Below are 18,623 nucleotides of genomic sequence, written 5' to 3'. Positions count from 1 at the left end.
GACTGGAAGGAAGACAAGTTAAGGCAGCGTTTGTGAAAACCAGAGTTGAGCCCAAACCTGCGAGGAGTGACTGTATCCGTACAGCTCCCTGTGTCACAAACCATCACAGGAGGCAGCCTGGAGCAGCTTGAGATCCTCCTCATTCCAGGGGAATGGAAGGAAGTCTGACTTGGCTTGAGCATGGGTTGCTCGGGGGTAAATCTGCTCCTTCCGAGCCCCGTGGCTGGGTAGTTCGGACCCTAGTGAAACAAAAATCAGGAATTGCGAATCCAACGGGAGATCCCAAAAGGCGGCTTTTCCCCATCTTGTGTTTGCTGCCATGCCCCGGCCCCCTTCCAGTCTGCGTCCCCTGCCGGGTGAAGGGAAAAGATCCCTTTTCCGACAGCTGCCGAGGGCTGGAGAGGCTCTACAAACGCGAGGATGGACGGTGCAGAGGAGGGCGCCCAAGCCGGACCTAGGAACCTGTCCCGCGTCCCTGCTTCGTGTCCTGCTGCCGCCGGCTCCCAGCGACAGCGACATCCCGGCTCCCTCGTGCTGCTGCGCGCGTTTCCATCCCGCTCCCCGGCGAGGCAGGAAAGCCCCTCTCGAGGGGAGCGGGAGCTGCGGCCGGGGAGACCCCACGCGGCGGCAGCAGCGGCGCCCGCCACGCGCGGCCAAGGCCGGAGCGGGACTCGAACCCGCGTCCCCCGCGCGGGAGGCGGGGCCGGTGGGCGGGCCGCGGCTTCCGCCAGTGACGAGCGGCGCCGCCGCTTAAAACGCGGCCGCGGCCGCCGCGGCGCCGCCGGTTCCGCGGGCGCGCAGGGGCGCGGAGCCGTCGCCATGGCCCCCGGCGCGGCCCTGGCGCCGCTGCCGCTCTGGTGGTGCCTGAGCTGGGCGCTGCGGCCGCCGCTGCAGCCGGGCATGTGAGTGCGGGGCCGGGGCGGCGGGGCCGGCGCGGCGCTGTGGGGGCCGCTCCGCGGCCGGGGGCTCCGCGGAGCGGCGGCAGCGCCCGCAGCCGCCAGCTTCGTGTCCGCGTGTGCCCGTGTCTCGTCAGTTTATTCTTTCCCTTTTCTTTTTCCTCTTTTAATTTTTCAGCTTCATCCCATCCTTTTCTAACTCGTTTTTATAGCATGTGCTTCCTATCCTGCTGTTGCTTCTGTCACACAGCTGAGATTTTAGTGTGTGTTGCTCGTTGGTTTTCTAAGAAATATTCTGTGAAGAAATATACTTACTAGGAATACTAGAATTGGGTTGCTTCTAATGCTCCATTCTACCAGAGCAGTAAGTACGTACCCTGCTTAGGAAAATAGAGTTTGTTTTCTGGGTGTTTTTCTTCAACAGCTCTTGGTGCTTCCTTTGTGTTTGCTTCTTTTGCTCTTATAACCCGTTCCTCTTACCTGGGGAAAGCTGTGGTGACCTCCAGTCCCTGCTGTTTGTGTTTGGCATAAGCAGTAACTTGGCTCCTGCGCTTCGGAAGCTGTGGATGCGCAGCTGCAAGTGGGAATTGCCTCCAATCCAAACGGTTTTGCTTGTTGGCTTTCACCCTTGCAAGATAGTGTCCCTCAGAGAGGGTTTCCTTTTGGGGGTGACCCAGAACGAGCCTGTTGCTGGTCTGCCGGTGTCACTGGGAGCAGCAATGTGCTGATAGCAGCGAGTTGGTGCCTGTGGCAAAGCCTTGGTGCTCTGCCCGAGCGCTCCTGAAATGCCATTGAGCTCTCCCTACTTCAATTAGGGCAAATCAAGTATTTTTTCCCCACTTTGAAGGTATCTTTACTTTTGATGTAAATAGAAATCAGAAGTCTCTACTGGATGGTTCCCTAGATAGAAGGCTTTAATCCTCTTTATTTTTTAATCAGTAGCCTTTTTATATAGCATTGTTGTGACTCTGGTCATCCACCTCTGGGGGACAAGGGCTCCAGATGTGTCCCTTGGAACATATCATGCTGGTGCTTCCTTTAAAAGCATTTTCTGTTCTGATTGCACACTCCTGTGGCTGAGCACATGCAGGATACTCCTCGTAACTGTTTTTGTTCTGCTGCTAACTTGAGTACTTGCTCCTAGCTAAAACTGCCTGGGTTCAGGAGGCTGCTGGTGCCGGGCTCCCGAGCCCCCTGAGGAGCCTTAATGAAGAACAGATTATTGGAGAGCAGCTATTTCCATCAGCTGTGTTTCCAGCCAATTAGCCCTGATGATCCTGTGCTCAAACTGGAGAGGAGGCTGGAACTACCGGAATACAAATGTAGGGTTTTCATCCCAAAGCGTGTTATTTCTTCCTTTAAAGCCATCACTCCTGGTAAAGTGCATCTCTTCAGCAGCTCCCCTTGCTGCAGACAGCTGTGTGTTTGTGTGTGGAGGTTGTGTGTTATTGGTGTGATGTGGAGTGAGTTAGGGCTCAAGGATTGTGGATTCATCAGAGGGTCTAGGTTGGAATGCACTACCTAAAACAGGCAAGGTTTGCTTTGTGAAAGGTGGAAACTTCTGGAGAAATATTCTACTGTGAATTTTGTAAGCACAGATGTTTGCTTATGGAGATCTTACAAGAGAAAAAAGGCAGAAATGATTACAAGAACTTTTTTGTTCAATAAGTGTAATGTTTCCCAGTGAGAATTTGTGACAAATGAGTGAGGGCTTCTTCTGAAAAGTTGCAAGGTAAATTGCTTCCTTTTCACCAGCAAGCATTGGTTTGCTCTGGGGTTTTGCAGGCTCCTGATAATGTCTGCAGTGTCTGGTCATAAGGGATCCAGTCAAAATCCTGCATCAAAATTGTGGCTGTATTGCTTTTTTGATTGCTAAAATATTGCAGCTACCTAATTTCACTTTATGCATAAGCAAGAAAACAGGATCATGTCCCAAGGTACACCTGGATTTAGAGCTGGGTTCTTGTCTGAATAACTTAAGTTCTCCAGCTTCCTCAAGCACCATGGGCTTGCAGGCCCTTCCAGGTGCACCCGAGTCCCCAGAGCAAAACTGATCATTTCTGGGATGGCAAGTGACAGTACTTGATCCTTTTGGGCAATAGTTAGTGTTTAAAGGTGCACACACTTTTTTGTGGACTGTGAAATGTAGCTCAAAAGGAATCTTCACAAAGCGTTTTCTTGCAAAGAGATGCAGCCTCTGGATTTTTTTTTTTTTTTTTTAACAGGTGAACAAAATGGCTTTCCGTAGCACATTCCAACATATTTAAAGTGACATCCAAGTAATGCAGGAAATCTTCCTGTGAAGAATGTAGTGATAGAGTTTAGTGTTGGAGCCAAGACATGGTCCTAGAACTTACCACAAATGATGTGCAAAGTGGTTGTGCAATCACTTTTGGTGAGAAATGGCCTTAGTACATTTTCTGTTTAGCAAATACATTATTTTTCTTCATCCGCGGTGATGCGGACTTGCATGTGTGAGGAAGATCCTGGCCTCTTAAGGGCTAGAGGTAGGTTCAGATTGAGGAGCTAAAACGTGGCAACTGCCTCAGTTTCTTTGGATGAAACATCGCATGGTCACCCATAGACTAAACATTTGAAAACACTGTGGGGTTTTGAGAATAATGCTCTGATTTGCCACTGTGGTGTACTTAGGTCTGTAGCTTATGGGCAAGCAGGTGTGGTGCTTCTGATTTTAAATCATCTCTTTCTATCCCTTTGAAGGGATGCAGCCAGCCCAGGGTAACTATCAAATTCTGCTTTGGAGCACTGGATCTTGCCTAACAAAAGCTGCAGATCACTCACTTCTCATCAACACACGTGTGGACAAAAGCAGGTTGTCCTGCTGGCCTCTGCACTACACTGTGTTGCCACCAGATAGAGCTCATGCTGGTCTACATAATAATGCAGAATTACATTTTTTGAGAGTTTGCATTTAAAGCTTCTGCTTCAACAGGGTTCTTGGAGGAAAAACTGATTTTATTTTCTGTTAAGAGACTAAAAGCATCTTTTTTTTTTTCTTTCCCTGGTATTCACATTGGCAGGAGGCTTAAAGATAGTGAATGAGTACCTTTGTGCTGTAGTGATTTTTTTTTTTCCCCTCCTTGATTTATGACACATTCTCCCCACTTCTCAGGAGAAAAATGAGATTAAGGCTTCCTCCAAACTCTGGAATAGCCATAAGACAATGAAAATACACAGCCATAAAAGTCTGATAGCCTGAGGCTGCTGTATTTTTCAAAGATGAACCTGATCTGATAGATTGCAAAATGAATCCCAGTTTTTTAAATGCATATTGTGTCTGATAATGAAAATAGCTGATATATGCACTGAGAGACTTTACATTTGCCAGTTTAAGGTAGATAAACCTCCCTCCCATTTACTTCCATGAGTTCTTGGACTCTTAAATTGCTGTCTAAAATTGCACCATAGCAAAAGAACTTGTAACTTTAATCAGGCTTAATTGTGCTGTGTTCTGAAATGTTGGTCTATCCAGTTACTTTAGCTAACATTGTGTGTATCCAGGACTTCTGATTGCTAAAAGAGTTGGAGTCACTTTTCCTCAGCCTTGTTTATCTCCAGCTCTTCTGATTTACCTCAGTTCTAGGTATGCAATTCCCTGGGTACTGGGGACAACGCAGCATATTTTAATAAAACAGAACAAACTTCTTGAAGGGGTAGGTAGAATTCTCTGTTAGTTTGAAAATCAGTGTTCAGATGACTCTAGCAGAGCCTCCTTTGTAGGAAACAGCACTGGCTCTTGGAGAGTTAACCGACCATATTGCAAACCCCTGTTATTCTTCAATTAAATACCTTCCCTTTGAACACAGTTAATAGATTTCCTTTGGAAATTCAAGCCTGTTACTGCTGACATTCTGTCTGAAATCTACTGTTTTTAATTTATTTCTGATTTAGCAATAATTTTTTCTCCAAATATTTGAAAATTGTAAACTGTGTGCATAGTCTGTTTTATACTTTGATCTTTGTCTAAAACTAGTCACTAATTCTAGGAGTGAACTTGAGAACTTTTTACCTTTTCATTAAAAAATGCACGCTGCAGTTATAATGCCTGTACATTATAGGCTGTAGTTGTGTTTCTAGTTGCATTTCTTTCACTGCCTTTGTCCCATGGATGAATTTGATGGCATGGATGTGGTGTTTTTAAGCTGCAGGGCCAAAGTTCGTTTTTCTTTGTATTCCCTAGCAGAAACACCAGAGCAGCATCCATCTGACTATGAAAGTCAGAGCAGAATGTGCATTTAGTCTTGATGAGGTAAAGAACATCCTGATCTGCCCATGCTGTGGCTTTATATGAATTAACTCCTTACTGATAGATCCCCTTCCAGCAGTGCCTGGGAGGAGGTTTGTTAAGGTGCATCTGAAATCACCCTACAGGTATGTGGCTCTTTTGGAGGGCTCTCAGGTGAGAGGGTTCCCTTAGAAAGGGGTTCCTTTACCCCTTAACCCTCCTGTCTGATGGCCAGTGCTTTCCCTGGCAGATGCATCAGTTGTGTAGGAAAAATATATATGTACTTGCATGTACTCATCTCTGATAATGTTTGAGGCAAAAACCTGCCTGTTTTTTGTCTGCAGAATAGCACTGGGTTGCTTAAGACCTTACTGTAAGTTTCCATTGTAAGATTGAAATGTTCAGCAGCAGCAACTAACTGGCAAAACACTAATTCAGTAAAGTGCATGTGCTGATTTCCCCAATTATTGGGACTAAAATTCATATAATATGTGGCTCTACTATGGTTGTTTGATCTCAAATCTGGGCATTCTGCATTAGTGATACCAAGTTGAAGGCTTGTAGGGGAGTAACTGCTGCTCTGTCTTCTCTTATAATCTCTTTTTTTTTTCACTGGGGCTTGGGTTAGTGAGGCCTGGGGTGGTTACTGGCCTTATCTGAGCACGGGAACACACAAATTGTCTGAGGCCCCTTCCCTGGATGCTGCAGCAGCCACATGGTGCCTGCAGCAGTTGCCCTGTGGAGGGACCTGCCCCTGGATGTTGAGGCCTGGGGGTCCTTGGCAGCCCATTGAACCAAAACCTGATTTTTTTGTTGTATTTTAAAGCAACTTACATAAATCATGTTAAATGATCTGCATGGGTTTACTGCATTTTTTTCCTAAGCAAATAGCAATAGGTCTTGAAGGTGGGGGAGGATGGCTAAATAGCAGCTAAATGGCAGGCTGTGCCTTGGTAGCAGTAAGGACCAAGCATCTTATTGCCACTATCATAGCAGTGTGTGTAATTAATCATCTCATTCCTTGGTCTGAATCTAGATGCAGTGCCCAAAGGCGGGAAGAGCATCGTGTTGCTGAGCTGCTGCATCTTGTGAGGGAGGATGTGGTACAACCCTGCGGTGCATTAGGGACCCGGGGGTTAGAGGGACCTTCTGTGGCAGCCTCCGTCCCCTGCCCCAGCGAAGGGCTATGGTGACGAGGCCTGGTCTCAAGGAGCCTGGTGTCACAGCCTCATTCCCTGGGGCCTATCTGCATCACACCCATGGATGCGGAATGCTGGTGAACACGGATTGATTAGTGGTCAAAGTGCAGTCTGGCCTAATCGTCTTTGGTAGCGCTCATTAATTTTATTTTAGCAATGTAGGGAAATGAGTCTTCAGATGGACTAAGAATAGACAGGGATCCCAGCAGTTTAAGGGTGAGGGGAAGCAGTCTAGAACATCCCATCTTATCTGAATTGTTGATATTCAATAATCTGCCTTTTTCAGACCTTGTTTCCATGACCTATTTCATAATTAGTTTTTTGCCTGGATGAAGTTCTTTCCTCTTCCTTGCTGAGATATGTATGGCACTGCTTTAATTAACACAGTTTGCATACAATGCCCTATAGCTGACCTTTTTATCTGCAGGGCAGTGTGTGTTAGTGAGTGATCCCAAATCTTCTCTACCCCTCTTATAGCAACTATGCTGGGAGTGTTTTTGTTGGATGGAGGTAGGAGATTGAGATACTTCTGGCTGGAAGATTCTAGCCTAATTATAATTTAGTCTAGGGTTATAACAATGCATGACTACAGTGACTGGTTTCATCAGAGTGGAGATTTACCCCTGGAAACAGGTTATATTAGGGCCTATAGTTCTAGTTTGATATATTTTTGAAATAGGAAAGCACAAGCTGTATGCTTTTCCACACCTATGTTTTAGTAATAGCAGGAAGGAGGGAGAGCCCTTAGCCAATTAGTATTTTGAAGGTATAGGATTCCTGTAACTTATTTCTTACGGCAGGATTCATTTATTGACTCTTCCATGGGAAGATCAATAGTTTTCAGGCCGCAAATTCTTCAGCGGAGGCAGCGCTGCTTCAATGTCTCATTTTTAGGAGGATATTAACAAGCTTCTGGCTTAGTGTAGAAGCTCGTGTCATTCACTGAATCTCTGTGGAAAAGCCTAAAATTAGACAACCAAATCATTCTTTGGTTCATATTCATTAATGCTTTGATTCCAAATTTGTGCTGTTGAAACCTTTGGGGACCTTTTGATGTATTTGCTGTCGCACTGCTATTAAAACTCACTACCTTTAGCTTGATTTGAGTTCAGAAAAATGTGGATTGATAGAATGAGAGATTTACTTCAATTGTCACTCCAAGACTCAGGCCCTGGGATTTTGCTAGATGGGATAATAAATACCCCTGTTGCAAAGAGCTGATACATCTTTTGATAAACCTAGTTCCTATTAAAATAAATCTTTCCATTCAAAATAAGTAGACTGTTTCTGATGCTCTTCTCAGGGTGGGGGGAGCTGGAAACCTGTGTGTACATCCTCCTAATAAAACATCTCAAAGAGGAGTTTGGTGATTGCAAATTGTCTCAAAAGAACCTGGGTGCTTTAAGCCTTCAGTCTGTGTTGTCAAGTCCAGTCATTCAGGTTTGAAGTGAGGTTCCCTCCCACCCCAAATTGTAAGATTAAAAGATAAGAATCTAATTTCTTATTTGTCTTCTGGCTTTGGAAGCTGAAGATACTATGCAAGCTTTTCTCTAAAACCACAAGGCTAGGAAGGCTGTTTTGGAATGAAAATTGGGATTCTTGGGTAACCATATGCCTTGGGGATATGGAGTTTTTGGAGAAAGTCTGAATACTGTGAAATGAATTCTCATGTGAACTTTCTTTTATGCAGTGGTCCTAAGGCAGCTGAGGCTGCTCTTGCCTTGTGTTGCTCTAATTATCTGTTCATTAGGATCTTAAGCCCTGAGCTGGGAGTGCGCTAGGTGCCTTTGTTTAAAGGGCATCTCCTAATGCAAATATTAAATAAGAGCTCTCTGGTTTGCTTGAGTCAGACTGACAGGCTAATAACAGCCTTCGTGTTAGTCTTGGCTAACAGAGCAGTGGTATAAAAAGCTTTTAGGGGATTGGTGCATCAGTCAAATAGAATATAATAGATGTTTTTGTTTTAACACTTAAGCTCCCATTAAGAAATATTTTCTGAAAGCAAAGCATGTGGCAGTAAAACCGGAGCTTTCTAAATGTGCTGTTGCACCTGCTTAAAGCTCTATTTTAGTCCTAAGGGATGAAATATCCTCTAGTCAGGGGAGAGATGCAACACAACTGCTCCATAATTATATGATTGCTCAAGAACCTGGTCTTAAGGTGTGAGAATGAGTCAAATGGCTAAAAATTGGTGTGCTGAGTGGTGGCAGGGTTGTGAACATGGCTGGATGCTGGGGAGGGAGTGTTTTATTTGCTAGTTTTGCCCAGCACAGGATTCCATGTTATGCAATTGCTGCAATTTAATTATAATGTAGCAGAGGTTTTGATATCTGCCTTTAAATTATCCCAAGGGCATCTAGGAGGAATGACTTGCTCTGAATAAATCCTAATAAACATATGACTTTTTGCTGCTGCCCTCCTTTATTCTGTGTGAGTGCTATTTGTTCCTATTAGCTGTATCGCACAAGTCAATACAGCTATTCCTGGAAACCTGGCAAATTCACACGAGTAAGAATTTATAGACGGACTCGGGATGTCATTACAACAATTGTCAGCTTCTTTTATTTATGGCAGAGCAGTGTGGATGAATGTAGCTTTATCTGGAAAGTTTTAGGCAATTCTAATAAAAGGAGAAATGCATGAATTATCAATGCATGATGTTCTATTCACTGGAGGGAGTCTGTTTTTAAAAAGCTGGCTAAGTGGGACAGGGTTGCAGGTAAGGTGAGGGTTTTATTAGACCTGCTGACTCCGAGGGGGAACAGACAGGTTTTGGGGCATGCAAAGGCTTTTTGCATCTGAAACTTGATACTTGGATCTGAGAATGGTCTGGGAACAATTGCTGTAGACTTAAGTGTGTTAAATGGGTAGGTAATTCCAGAGGGAAGGGGTGGCAAGTGATGGAGATGGTCCTGGAGCACACAGGTAGGGTTGATTTATGTTCTTCCAGGAGCAGTGGGACATGGATTTTGCTGCTGTCTCTGCCTTCCTTCATTATGTTGGTACTGGCAGCTGGGTGAACCCCAAGAATGCAAAACAGGGATGTGGCAAAGGGATGCTGTGGGTGTATGGTGAGGGGGAGAGCATGAGCAGGAGTCTTGTCTGGCAAAGAGGAGACCTGAGGGGCCACAGGGTGGTTGGCCTTGTGAGGAGGGGCTGAGGGAGAACCCACATCAGTGGCACTTGGGTGTTTCTGCACCTTGCTGATTGTCTGAGTTTATTTTGGTCAAGTTGTTTGAGACATTGGTGCTGCCTGGGGGACCCTGAGTGCATTCATTGAAGCCTATTATGTCCTGCAACACAGATATGTACAATAGAGGTTGTTTTACATTTTTGTATCCTACTTTTTGGACAGTCTCTTCCAGATGTGTTTTGTGGTGTAGGGAGCTGAGGGATGGCAGCCTTTGCAAAACTCAGGCAGAGATGGCTCCAACTCTGGAAAAGTTTCTGTCAATATAAGGTTTTTCTAGTATGAAGTAGTCCTTAACTGAAGTGGACATTGGGGAATACTCCTATTCTTGGGATTTTGTTTTATTTGCTGCTCTGTCTCTGTTTTGGGCATGCAAGTTGTCTTCCAGGTATCTAACTCATCAGTAAAAACAATCCTTGTAGTATTTCCTGTTCTGCATGAGTTTAATTTTGATGATGTTTGTAAACTACCTTAAGATCTGCAGATGACGGGCAGATATATTGTGTTTTTTATTAAAGCAAGGCTACTTTGTGCAGTGTTCAGCCATAGCAGGGAGCTGTGAAGTGCTTTGAACCCCTGAGATAAAGCTCTGTAAATTCTGAATGAGGAATTAATATTCAAAGTAGCCAATAATTTTAACAGCAGGCAGCTGTTGGGTTATAACTGTTACCTGTCTTATTAATGCAAAAAGAATGTTTTTTGCCATAGCCTGATGTTGATCCCTGTGCTGTCAGTTGAGGAGGAAGGTGGGTGCATGTACATCTTCCTCTTGCTACCCAGCCTGCCTGGTCTCTCTGAATGGGAAACTTGTAGAACCTCTGGGAGCTGATGTGACACTGCTAAGTGTTGCTTGCCACTTACCAGAGAAGGTACAAAAGCATCCAGGTCTCCCACTGTTCAAGTTGGTGAGGCTTAAATGTGCAAATCATCATTATAACAGCTAGAACAGGTGCTTTGGAGAGCTAATGACTTCACAGTTTGTCAGTGTAGTTATTAACTACTCTAAGCATCACCAAATTCCTGTAAATTTGGAGAGGCAGCTCTGGTTGTAGTCAGATGTTCAGCTTCTTTTGCAGGCTTCTCTGGTGTGCAGCACTTTGGGCCTTGTACCAGGACAGCAGGGTGGGAATGTGGCTGAGGACCTGGCAAAACCATCAATACGGGGTGTGCTTAACTTAGTGCTGCCCCATGACACCTGCTAGAAGTCAGCGTTTTTGTAGCTAGGGCTTGGCAGCAGGATGAGCAGATCATCCTACACACAACACTTCTTATTTCATCTCGTTATTTCAGGAATAATCAGCAGAGAACACGCATGCTTCCTCTGTTATGGTGTGTGCCCGGGGGAGCTTATAGCAGCAGGGACATCCTACAGGCTCTGCTTCCCCAGCAAAAACACAGATGAAAGTCTTGTCAGAGTCAGTGGCAGAGCTTGGACTGCCTTGGGTAGAGTCTTGTCTGGTTTCCAGAGCTCTGTGCATCATCCCAGGCTCTCACCTTGTGCTCATCTGCTGTTTGGCTTGTGAGGCCCTGTCTTTGGTCAGGGTTGTCTCCATAAGGATTTCTGGGCTCCTCTCACCCACAGGCAACCAAGGGTCTGTGGAGTCTTCAGTCAAATCCTGCTCCGAATGAGGCAGTTCACTTTCTGGGAACAAAGTGCAATCACATTTTGCTAACCTAGCTGCTCAGAGGCCAATAATTTTTATTCTGCTCATGTTAAATTGCTATTGGAAATCCGTTCATGCTTAGACAGCCAATACACTAATGAAATCTTGGCTCAATTAAAGTTTGTGGGACAGTTGCCATTCCGACATCATCAGATCCTGCTGTTCAGGTGTCTGACTGCTATATTCTTACACGAGCTGTTTGTGATCAGTTCAGAGTGGAAAAAATTGCAGAGTTGCGATATTTTTAAACAGCAATATAAAATCCATTTTGAACTACTTCATAACTTAGCTTTGTGCCTGTGTAAGACTTGTAAAATTCAGTGTTAGAAATAACCTGTTTTTCCTCTCCTTTTCTCTCCCTAAAGGCCAAACGTCTGCCCGGAGCTGGAGCTGGTGCTGGTGGGGCAGCAGCAGCCCTGTGTCCAGGCGTTCAGCCGCGCTGTCAGGATGTGGAAGCAGGGCTGCCCGGGGCGGCGGTGGTGCGTGGGCTACGAGAGAAGGTAAGCTACACGTGGATTCTGTTAATGGAACTCAATACAAGGATTTTATGCACTTGTGAACTGTTTTACCCCTAGGAATACATGTAATAGCTATTTAAGGATAGCTCATGTCCTGCTGAGACTTTTTTCAAGACTGTATTTGGTTTAATTGCTCAAAAAGCCACATTTTCTTCTTTTGCTCATCTTACTAATGTCTTGTGATCTAATACCCAAAGTCAAACATTTCTTAACTATCAGTAACTGATCCTGTTGTTTGAGGGGATGTACAGGTGTCCAACTCACCTGCTTTGAAAACTGAAAGGTTCCATTTTATGCCTTATGTTTAGAAGTGTTGGAAGATCAGACTCTCAAAACACTAGAAGAACTCACTGTGCAAATGGATTGCCATTGCCTTTATCTCTGGTCTGAATAGTCACTGGAGTGTATGTGGACATGCCTGAATTAGAGCTATTGAAAGTTATCACGAGGCGTTTATTTGCTTTGTCTATAAATAGGAACTACTGGCAGAGTTTGAAAAAATGTGGTAAATGTGAAAAAAATGTGGTAAACTGATGAGATGTGGATAAGCTGAATGGGAGTTGTAACTGCTCTGTTCTCTTCCCAGGTCTGGATACTACACAGTTTACAAGCAGATATACAGAATGGAGCCTCAGACTGTCTATAAATGCTGCCCTGGATGGGTCCAGCAAGGCAGTGAACCTGGCTGCTTGCACTGTAAGTTGGTAGCAAAACTTGATGGCAAGGCCTAAGAATCATAGGTTTGGTCTTATCCTATCTAAATGAATTTTGTTCTTAAAAACATGGATTTTGCATCTTATGGTTCATACTGGGATTTTCCCAGTTATAAGGAATAGTACTCCATTGAGGGTGAGAGGGTTTTCCAAAAATTGTTGCATGCAAAAGTACAGAGCATCTCTAATTCTAGGCTAAACAGTAGATGATCTGGTTTTGATTAAGTTGTTGAAGCATTCTTAGGCCAGTCTTACTTTGACAGGCTAACTTAATTTAGTGCTGTTATCCAAATTAGAGAGAATAAGGAGGCTCTAATGCACTCTTTGGACCTGGCACTCACTGCAAAGTCTGACTGGTTTTGGCTTTTTCACTGTTGATGTTATGGTTGAAGTAATTGTCTTATTTCTACCCTAAGGTTATTTATCTGAGGAAAACCTGCTACTATTAGTAGCTTTTAATCATGATGGGATGTTCTTCTAAAATGGAATTTAATTTAAATAAGGAAGCACTGTAGCCACTGCTAACAGGACATGGAAGTGTGTGATAACAATCTGTTCTCTGGTTTTGTTACTGTTTTGTTAGTAACTGTCTTCTGTGTGAAAGTTAGCATGTGTTTCTGTGTGATTTAATCTTTATACCAGCTTAAGGACTGTATTTTGAGCTTGCTTGTATGATTTTTATATTAATAAAGAGCCAAAGAAACAAGCCTGTGAGGTACAGCTGTTAGTTTTAGCATGAACGCTAGTGTGTACCTCTTCTGCTGGAAAAGCCTGGTATTGAAATACAGTTTATAAACATATCTGTCTTGCACAAATCTAGAATATTTGAACATCAGTGATAACAAATTATTTTGTCCTTGCAAGAGCAGTGCATGCTTGCTTTCCATCATTTAAAGCATGAAAGGGATTAATCTATTCTGTTGTATTTGGTATATTCAGTCAGTGTGAATTTTGCTCAGATATGTGGAATATTACTATAAGTAAACATTCTGCCTTGTAGGATAAGATGAGAAGTAATGTAACTCCCATGGACATCTATAACCTCTTTTAGTGAACCAGTGTTTTCTAAACAGCTCTATTTTTCTCCAGCAATTAATTTTTTCTGCCATTCTGGACTCAGGTAGTATCTTTAGGGTATCTTTAGGCCAATCTAACTGTTCTGCCTCTGCAGCATCCTGAAGTTAAACTGCATTTAACTCATTTTTACTGAGGTTTAATTTCAGGCCAAGATACTATTCTAGCATCATTTATAGCTCTAATAACAAATCTTTTGCAATCCACTTGGTTTAATAAAATCAAACCTGGGTTTTTCTTGATTGCCTTGAAAGTCCTTGGTAGAGCAGCACTGTGGTATGAAAAGGTGGCTCTGTCGAGTCCAAGCCCCCCCAAGCTGTTTCTTTCTGCTTGTGTGCACTAGCCCTGTGCGCCGCTGGCACTTGCTTCAACGGAGGGAAGTGCTTGGGAGCAGCATCGCGGATGTGCCAGTGTCCCGCGGGATTCCAGGGTCCCCGCTGCCAGTATGGTGAGTCCAATAGCAACTGCTTCAAATACGTCTGCTGGGAATTACACTTTTCACACTTGTGTTCGGGTGAAATGCATATTTAACAACTTATTAAAATACCAATAATTAAATATTAGCTTGAAATTGAAGCAATATCTGTGCGCTTTAACTGGCTGTGTGGCAATGCTTGTGTGTTTCCCCATCATTTGCTGCTTTTTGTATTAATTTTTACAAAGCGATGTAAAAACTTAAGCCGGTTGATAGGGGTTGAGTTTCTGCAGAGAGCAGTGCTGTGAATCCCCTGTGTCAAAGGGAATGGCTTCATCCTGCCTGCTCCTGAGCTTGCCCAGGTGCTCTCAGCACTGCCTTTAGCCTCGCACAGGTAAATGAGCAGATGTCAGAAACGGGGAGCATGTAAGGAGGGTATCAGTGAACCCAATGTACTCCTGATGCTTTTCTAGGGCGTCTGAAAGTAAGAAGACCAGATTGCATCTTATGTTGTGTGACCTGGTGTCATGCCCTGTCTGTGGGAATCTGCTTGCTGCCTCACAAACTAGTAACCCACAATGGGGTTCCTTGTAACTCATGTGAGCTAATAATATCACATACTGTGTAAGCCTCAAACCATGGAGTTTTATCTGTGCCCTTTTTGAAAGGAAAAAGAAAATCAGGCATTTAGAGTGGGCTGTTAATGGGACCAAGTACTGCTTTTTGTTAATCAAACAATAACTTTAGTTTTAAAAGAAGTAATTGGAGTTTCATTCAAAGAAATGCAGGTTTTAATTCTTGCACGCAACAAAAACCCACAAATGTGACAACAGATTGGTTTTCATCAAAGCCTGGTCATAGGTGATACTTTTTTTTTTTTTTTTTAACTTTACCAATGAAAATTAAAATGGTCAGCATTTTGCAATAACTTCTGCTGTCATCAGTGGTAAAGCCTGTCTTCAGATGTTGCTAGTTGAATAAGCAGACTTAAAAGGGTGATGCTGCAATTGCTTCTGCTTGCAGTGTAGAAATGCACAAGTTTGCATTGGTTTATGCCTAGTTATACCAGTGAGGTTTGCTTTGTTACTGGCTCTACAGTAATGCTGCTGCTCCAAGGTAAGCAGGTTTGCTTAGGCTTTCTAAGGAGCCTGTATTATAAGCATGAGTTTTAGCAAAATCAACTGTTTTCATTAGTCTTCTGCATGCTAGAAATATTGCAATCAATTCATAACTGCAGTCTCCAAAGCACTGGTGGTCTGCAAATGGCTGCAGTGCTAAAGCATTCCCCAGGCTGCTGTGTGGGTGCAGCATGTGGAGAGCAGAGGTTGGGTTTGCAGACTGCAGTGAGATTGTGCTGCCTGCCTTTCACAGGAAGGTAAGAGCAACATGAGGTATCCTGTGGCTTTTGCTCTTTGCAACTGGCTGAAACTTTATCTTGGTGGTTTGTCTGCTTTCTATTGATTCCTTAAGGTTTGAATGGAATCCCAGTAGTCATCACTTTTGGGGGTTTGCAGTCATGGCTATCTCAGTCTGGCAGGAGGGAGTTTATAAATTAAGTTCTGAAGGGAAAAAACCTGCTTTCAGAAAGAATATTAAGGCTTTGGCTGCTAAGAGAAGCAAGGCAATTTAAAGTGCAAGTCCCTCTAACCATTGCAGGAGCCTTCAATATCAGGTGCTTTAGGTTTGCATTATATTTTTTTGAAAAGAAAAAAGCCTTAGCTGTATTTTTTTCTGACTGATGCTGGAATATTGCTCCACTAAGTAGTTTGCATTTAAAGGGAATGTGTTAATGGCAATATTGTGGAGTTTTTCAAGAGCAATGAAACCTCGTCTATACCACCTTCCCCACTTGCATTTGCAACCTGACTCTAACATCAACTGTTTTTCTTGTGTTTGTCTCAAAAGATAATCTTTATCATCCCCTTTTTAAGGATTTAGTGAAACAGGTGTGTATCAGCCAGATCACTGGTTACAGCCTTAAAATATATTTACTAATGTACTAGAAAATGTGTTGATGAAAGGGAATGTGCAATGATGCATGGTTCTGTCAGAGGGTTGGTCTTTGGTACAAGGATATAATTCCTGGTTCCGTGAACTACTAGGCTGTATCCCACACCCTTTGATTGGGACACTGGGGCACCCTCACGGAATTTATGTGAGGGGAGAGAACCTCCAAGCTGGGTATGAGGCTGCAGGCCTCCCTTTTCTGCAGAGTTGCCTCTGTGTTCTACAGAAATGGGCTTGTAATGACTCGTGATCTTGCTGCATGGGGGCTCGTGGCCTCCCGTGCTGTTTCTGACAGAAGGAACCACTGGTGTTGTGTAGCTGCATGCTCTCTCGTTGAGCAACCCTCTTGCACACCCTTGTGTGTCAAACATACTTGCATTCTATTCTCCTCCTCAAGTTTTGCTGCTTGTCATTGTGCCTTTTTGTGTTGATGGCTAATCACCAAGGTCTGCAGGTGCAGGGGTTCCAGGCAGCCTCCTGCTTAAAAGCTCCCATCCATAGAAGAAGACAGGAAACTCTTACAGAAGAGGAATGAGTTAACATGCTCACCCTTACAAATGGACTAAACTCTTAATCTGGGTTGTTTGTTTTTGCATATACTGTTGATTTAGTAGCTCAACCTACTAATCAAGTTGTTCATATGCATCCATCAGTCTGTCCCATGGAAAGTTAGGGGATTGTTGATAATGACTTAAGATAGCCCAGAGTATCACAGTGGTCTGTAATAGAGACTATTATTCAAATTGACATGATCAAATCAGATGACTTTCTACAGATAAAATATTTGTTTTATTAACCTGTAGGTTACTTTTGGTTAGATGCTGAATGGGTTATGATTCCTGTAACAAAATACAAGAAATTCTGACTAGAAATGTATTAACTGCGTCCATTGTATGCGTGACTCTGGTTTTATTATTTTACCTGCACAAAGAGCAATAAAACTTAAAAGGAAGATTTATGGGTGAAATGGCCAAGCTCTTCATGCAGCTGTTAGGAGGATTTGGTAACAGATTGAGCTGTCTCTTTCCTTGTCTGCTGCAATTTGTCTTGTAATTGATATGAGTCTATTATTACAATATAAACTTGCAAGCTGTGTTTCTTTCCATTTTTTTAACTTGTTTGGAGGTTGCTTCCCATTTCTCCTGAGCCTAGTAGAAGAGAGGGAAGACTTAAATGGCAAAAAAGAGAAATGGCAAACCCCAGTGCCAGGAATGCAATCTGTTGCCGTACTAATTTCATTGCTATTCACTAGTTGTCCTAGTAATTTTGTTGGAGGCCTGCTTGCCACCTGAGCTGGACGAAGTAGTAAATTCATTTCATTTAGCTTGTTGAATTCAGGCCTGACTCTCATAATTGGACATGCAGCTAGTAAAAACACTTCAGTTCTACAAAGGGAGATAGTTTCATTTATTCCTTTTGTACGTCAAATTGCCCAGTGCAAAAAAGTGCCTCTGAACGTTTTGTCATTGAACCTCAAGTTATTGGAAGCACTTTGCGAAACTCGCAACTTTCCAGGTTTTTAATACCTTTAAGCTGAAAGCAAAAAGGACAAATAAAGTCTTAATTTGACCACAATAAAGTCGCAGCATTATGAAGGTTCTGCAATAGGCTGTAATTAGGGCAGAATAATAAAAAAAATCTGAGAAGACAGGTGTATTCATCTGCCCACTTCTAAACATCTGATATAGATTTTTGAGGAAACACTTGTTATCTTGGCTTAGTCTTTTGAAAAAACCTGAACATGTTTTTAAGGTAGAATCTGTAAAACTCACTGGTCAGTGAGTCAATATAGTAAAATTTCACACTGTAAAGTGAAAGGTAAGATTAAATGCTCTTGCCCAGGAAAGGATTCTTTGCATTTTGAGACACCTTATAGTTTACTGAATATAGATCTGCCTTGATATTTAAGATGAGAGCTTTCTTCTACCTGCTACTGACCTTGAGTGTGAATGAGTACAATAACTTGCAGCAAGTAATACCACTATGCCTCAATTCTTTTGTATCTGAAATGTTTATAATGATAGTTGGTTCCTTTGTAAAGTGCTCTGAGCCCAAAGTAATTAAGCAGGAGATAATTGGGAATTTGGGATGTATGTGTATAAAGGCAAAATGCCCTCTGCATGGGTAGCTAAAATGAAGTGCTTATGAGATGTGTATTCATCAGTTCATTGACTGGCTGTCAATCTTGTCTGTGACTCTGGTCACAAGCCATTAAGATATTGAGCTAAAAGATTTTTAGTAAATGAAAATGTCAGCACATCTTAGTCCAGGTGGGTCCAGGAGTTCACACTGTAAAATGACTTTTCCTTCCTTTCTCCCCTCTTAAGCATATTGGATTGAAGGGGCAAGGGGTCTGGATGTTGTAGCCATAGGTACTCCTTTGTGAACTGCAAAGCTCTGTGTCCCTGCCCTTTTCTCAGGGCACTTTCTAGTCACCAGACCTGAGCCACATTAGAGAAACAGGCAGTGTGGGGCAGCTTCCAAAGGGGTCACTGTGGCCAGTCACAAATGCCTTGTGAAAGGCTATGGGTGCTGTTGGTGTGGATGTTTCCAATGGCTTTGTGGAAAGGACAAGTGGAAAGTTATTTTAATTCAGTGAGAATCTTCTCAGCATTGTTGAAGATCATACAGTTTCTTTAAAACTACTTTGCTTCAAGTGATTTTTTTTAAGAGTTTTCTACCATGCAATATGCAGAAGCCA

General features: G+C 43.2%; 1 protein-coding gene across 1 annotated transcript in view; it reads left to right on the top strand.

Moving 5' to 3' along the window:
- The first annotated feature begins 819 nt into the window (after positions 1–819).
- The window catches only part of LOC104571522 (uncharacterized), a 171,345-nt gene continuing 153,541 nt past the window's right edge, over positions 820–18,623 (top strand). The window contains exons 1-4 of the mRNA XM_088523820.1: positions 820–902; positions 11,561–11,695; positions 12,300–12,409; positions 13,844–13,948. Coding sequence (XP_088379946.1) covers positions 820–902; positions 11,561–11,695; positions 12,300–12,409; positions 13,844–13,948 — 433 coding nt within the window. The remainder of the gene's footprint in view (positions 903–11,560; positions 11,696–12,299; positions 12,410–13,843; positions 13,949–18,623) is intronic.

This window comes from Tinamus guttatus, unplaced genomic scaffold (genome assembly GCF_059628265.1).
Source record: "Tinamus guttatus ecotype Peru unplaced genomic scaffold, ASM5962826v1 Tinamus_guttatus_pri_ptg000198l, whole genome shotgun sequence".
Taxonomy (NCBI): domain Eukaryota; kingdom Metazoa; phylum Chordata; class Aves; order Tinamiformes; family Tinamidae; genus Tinamus; species Tinamus guttatus.
Note: the sequence above shows the minus strand (reverse complement) of the source record. Positions and strands in the feature narration are given on the sequence as shown.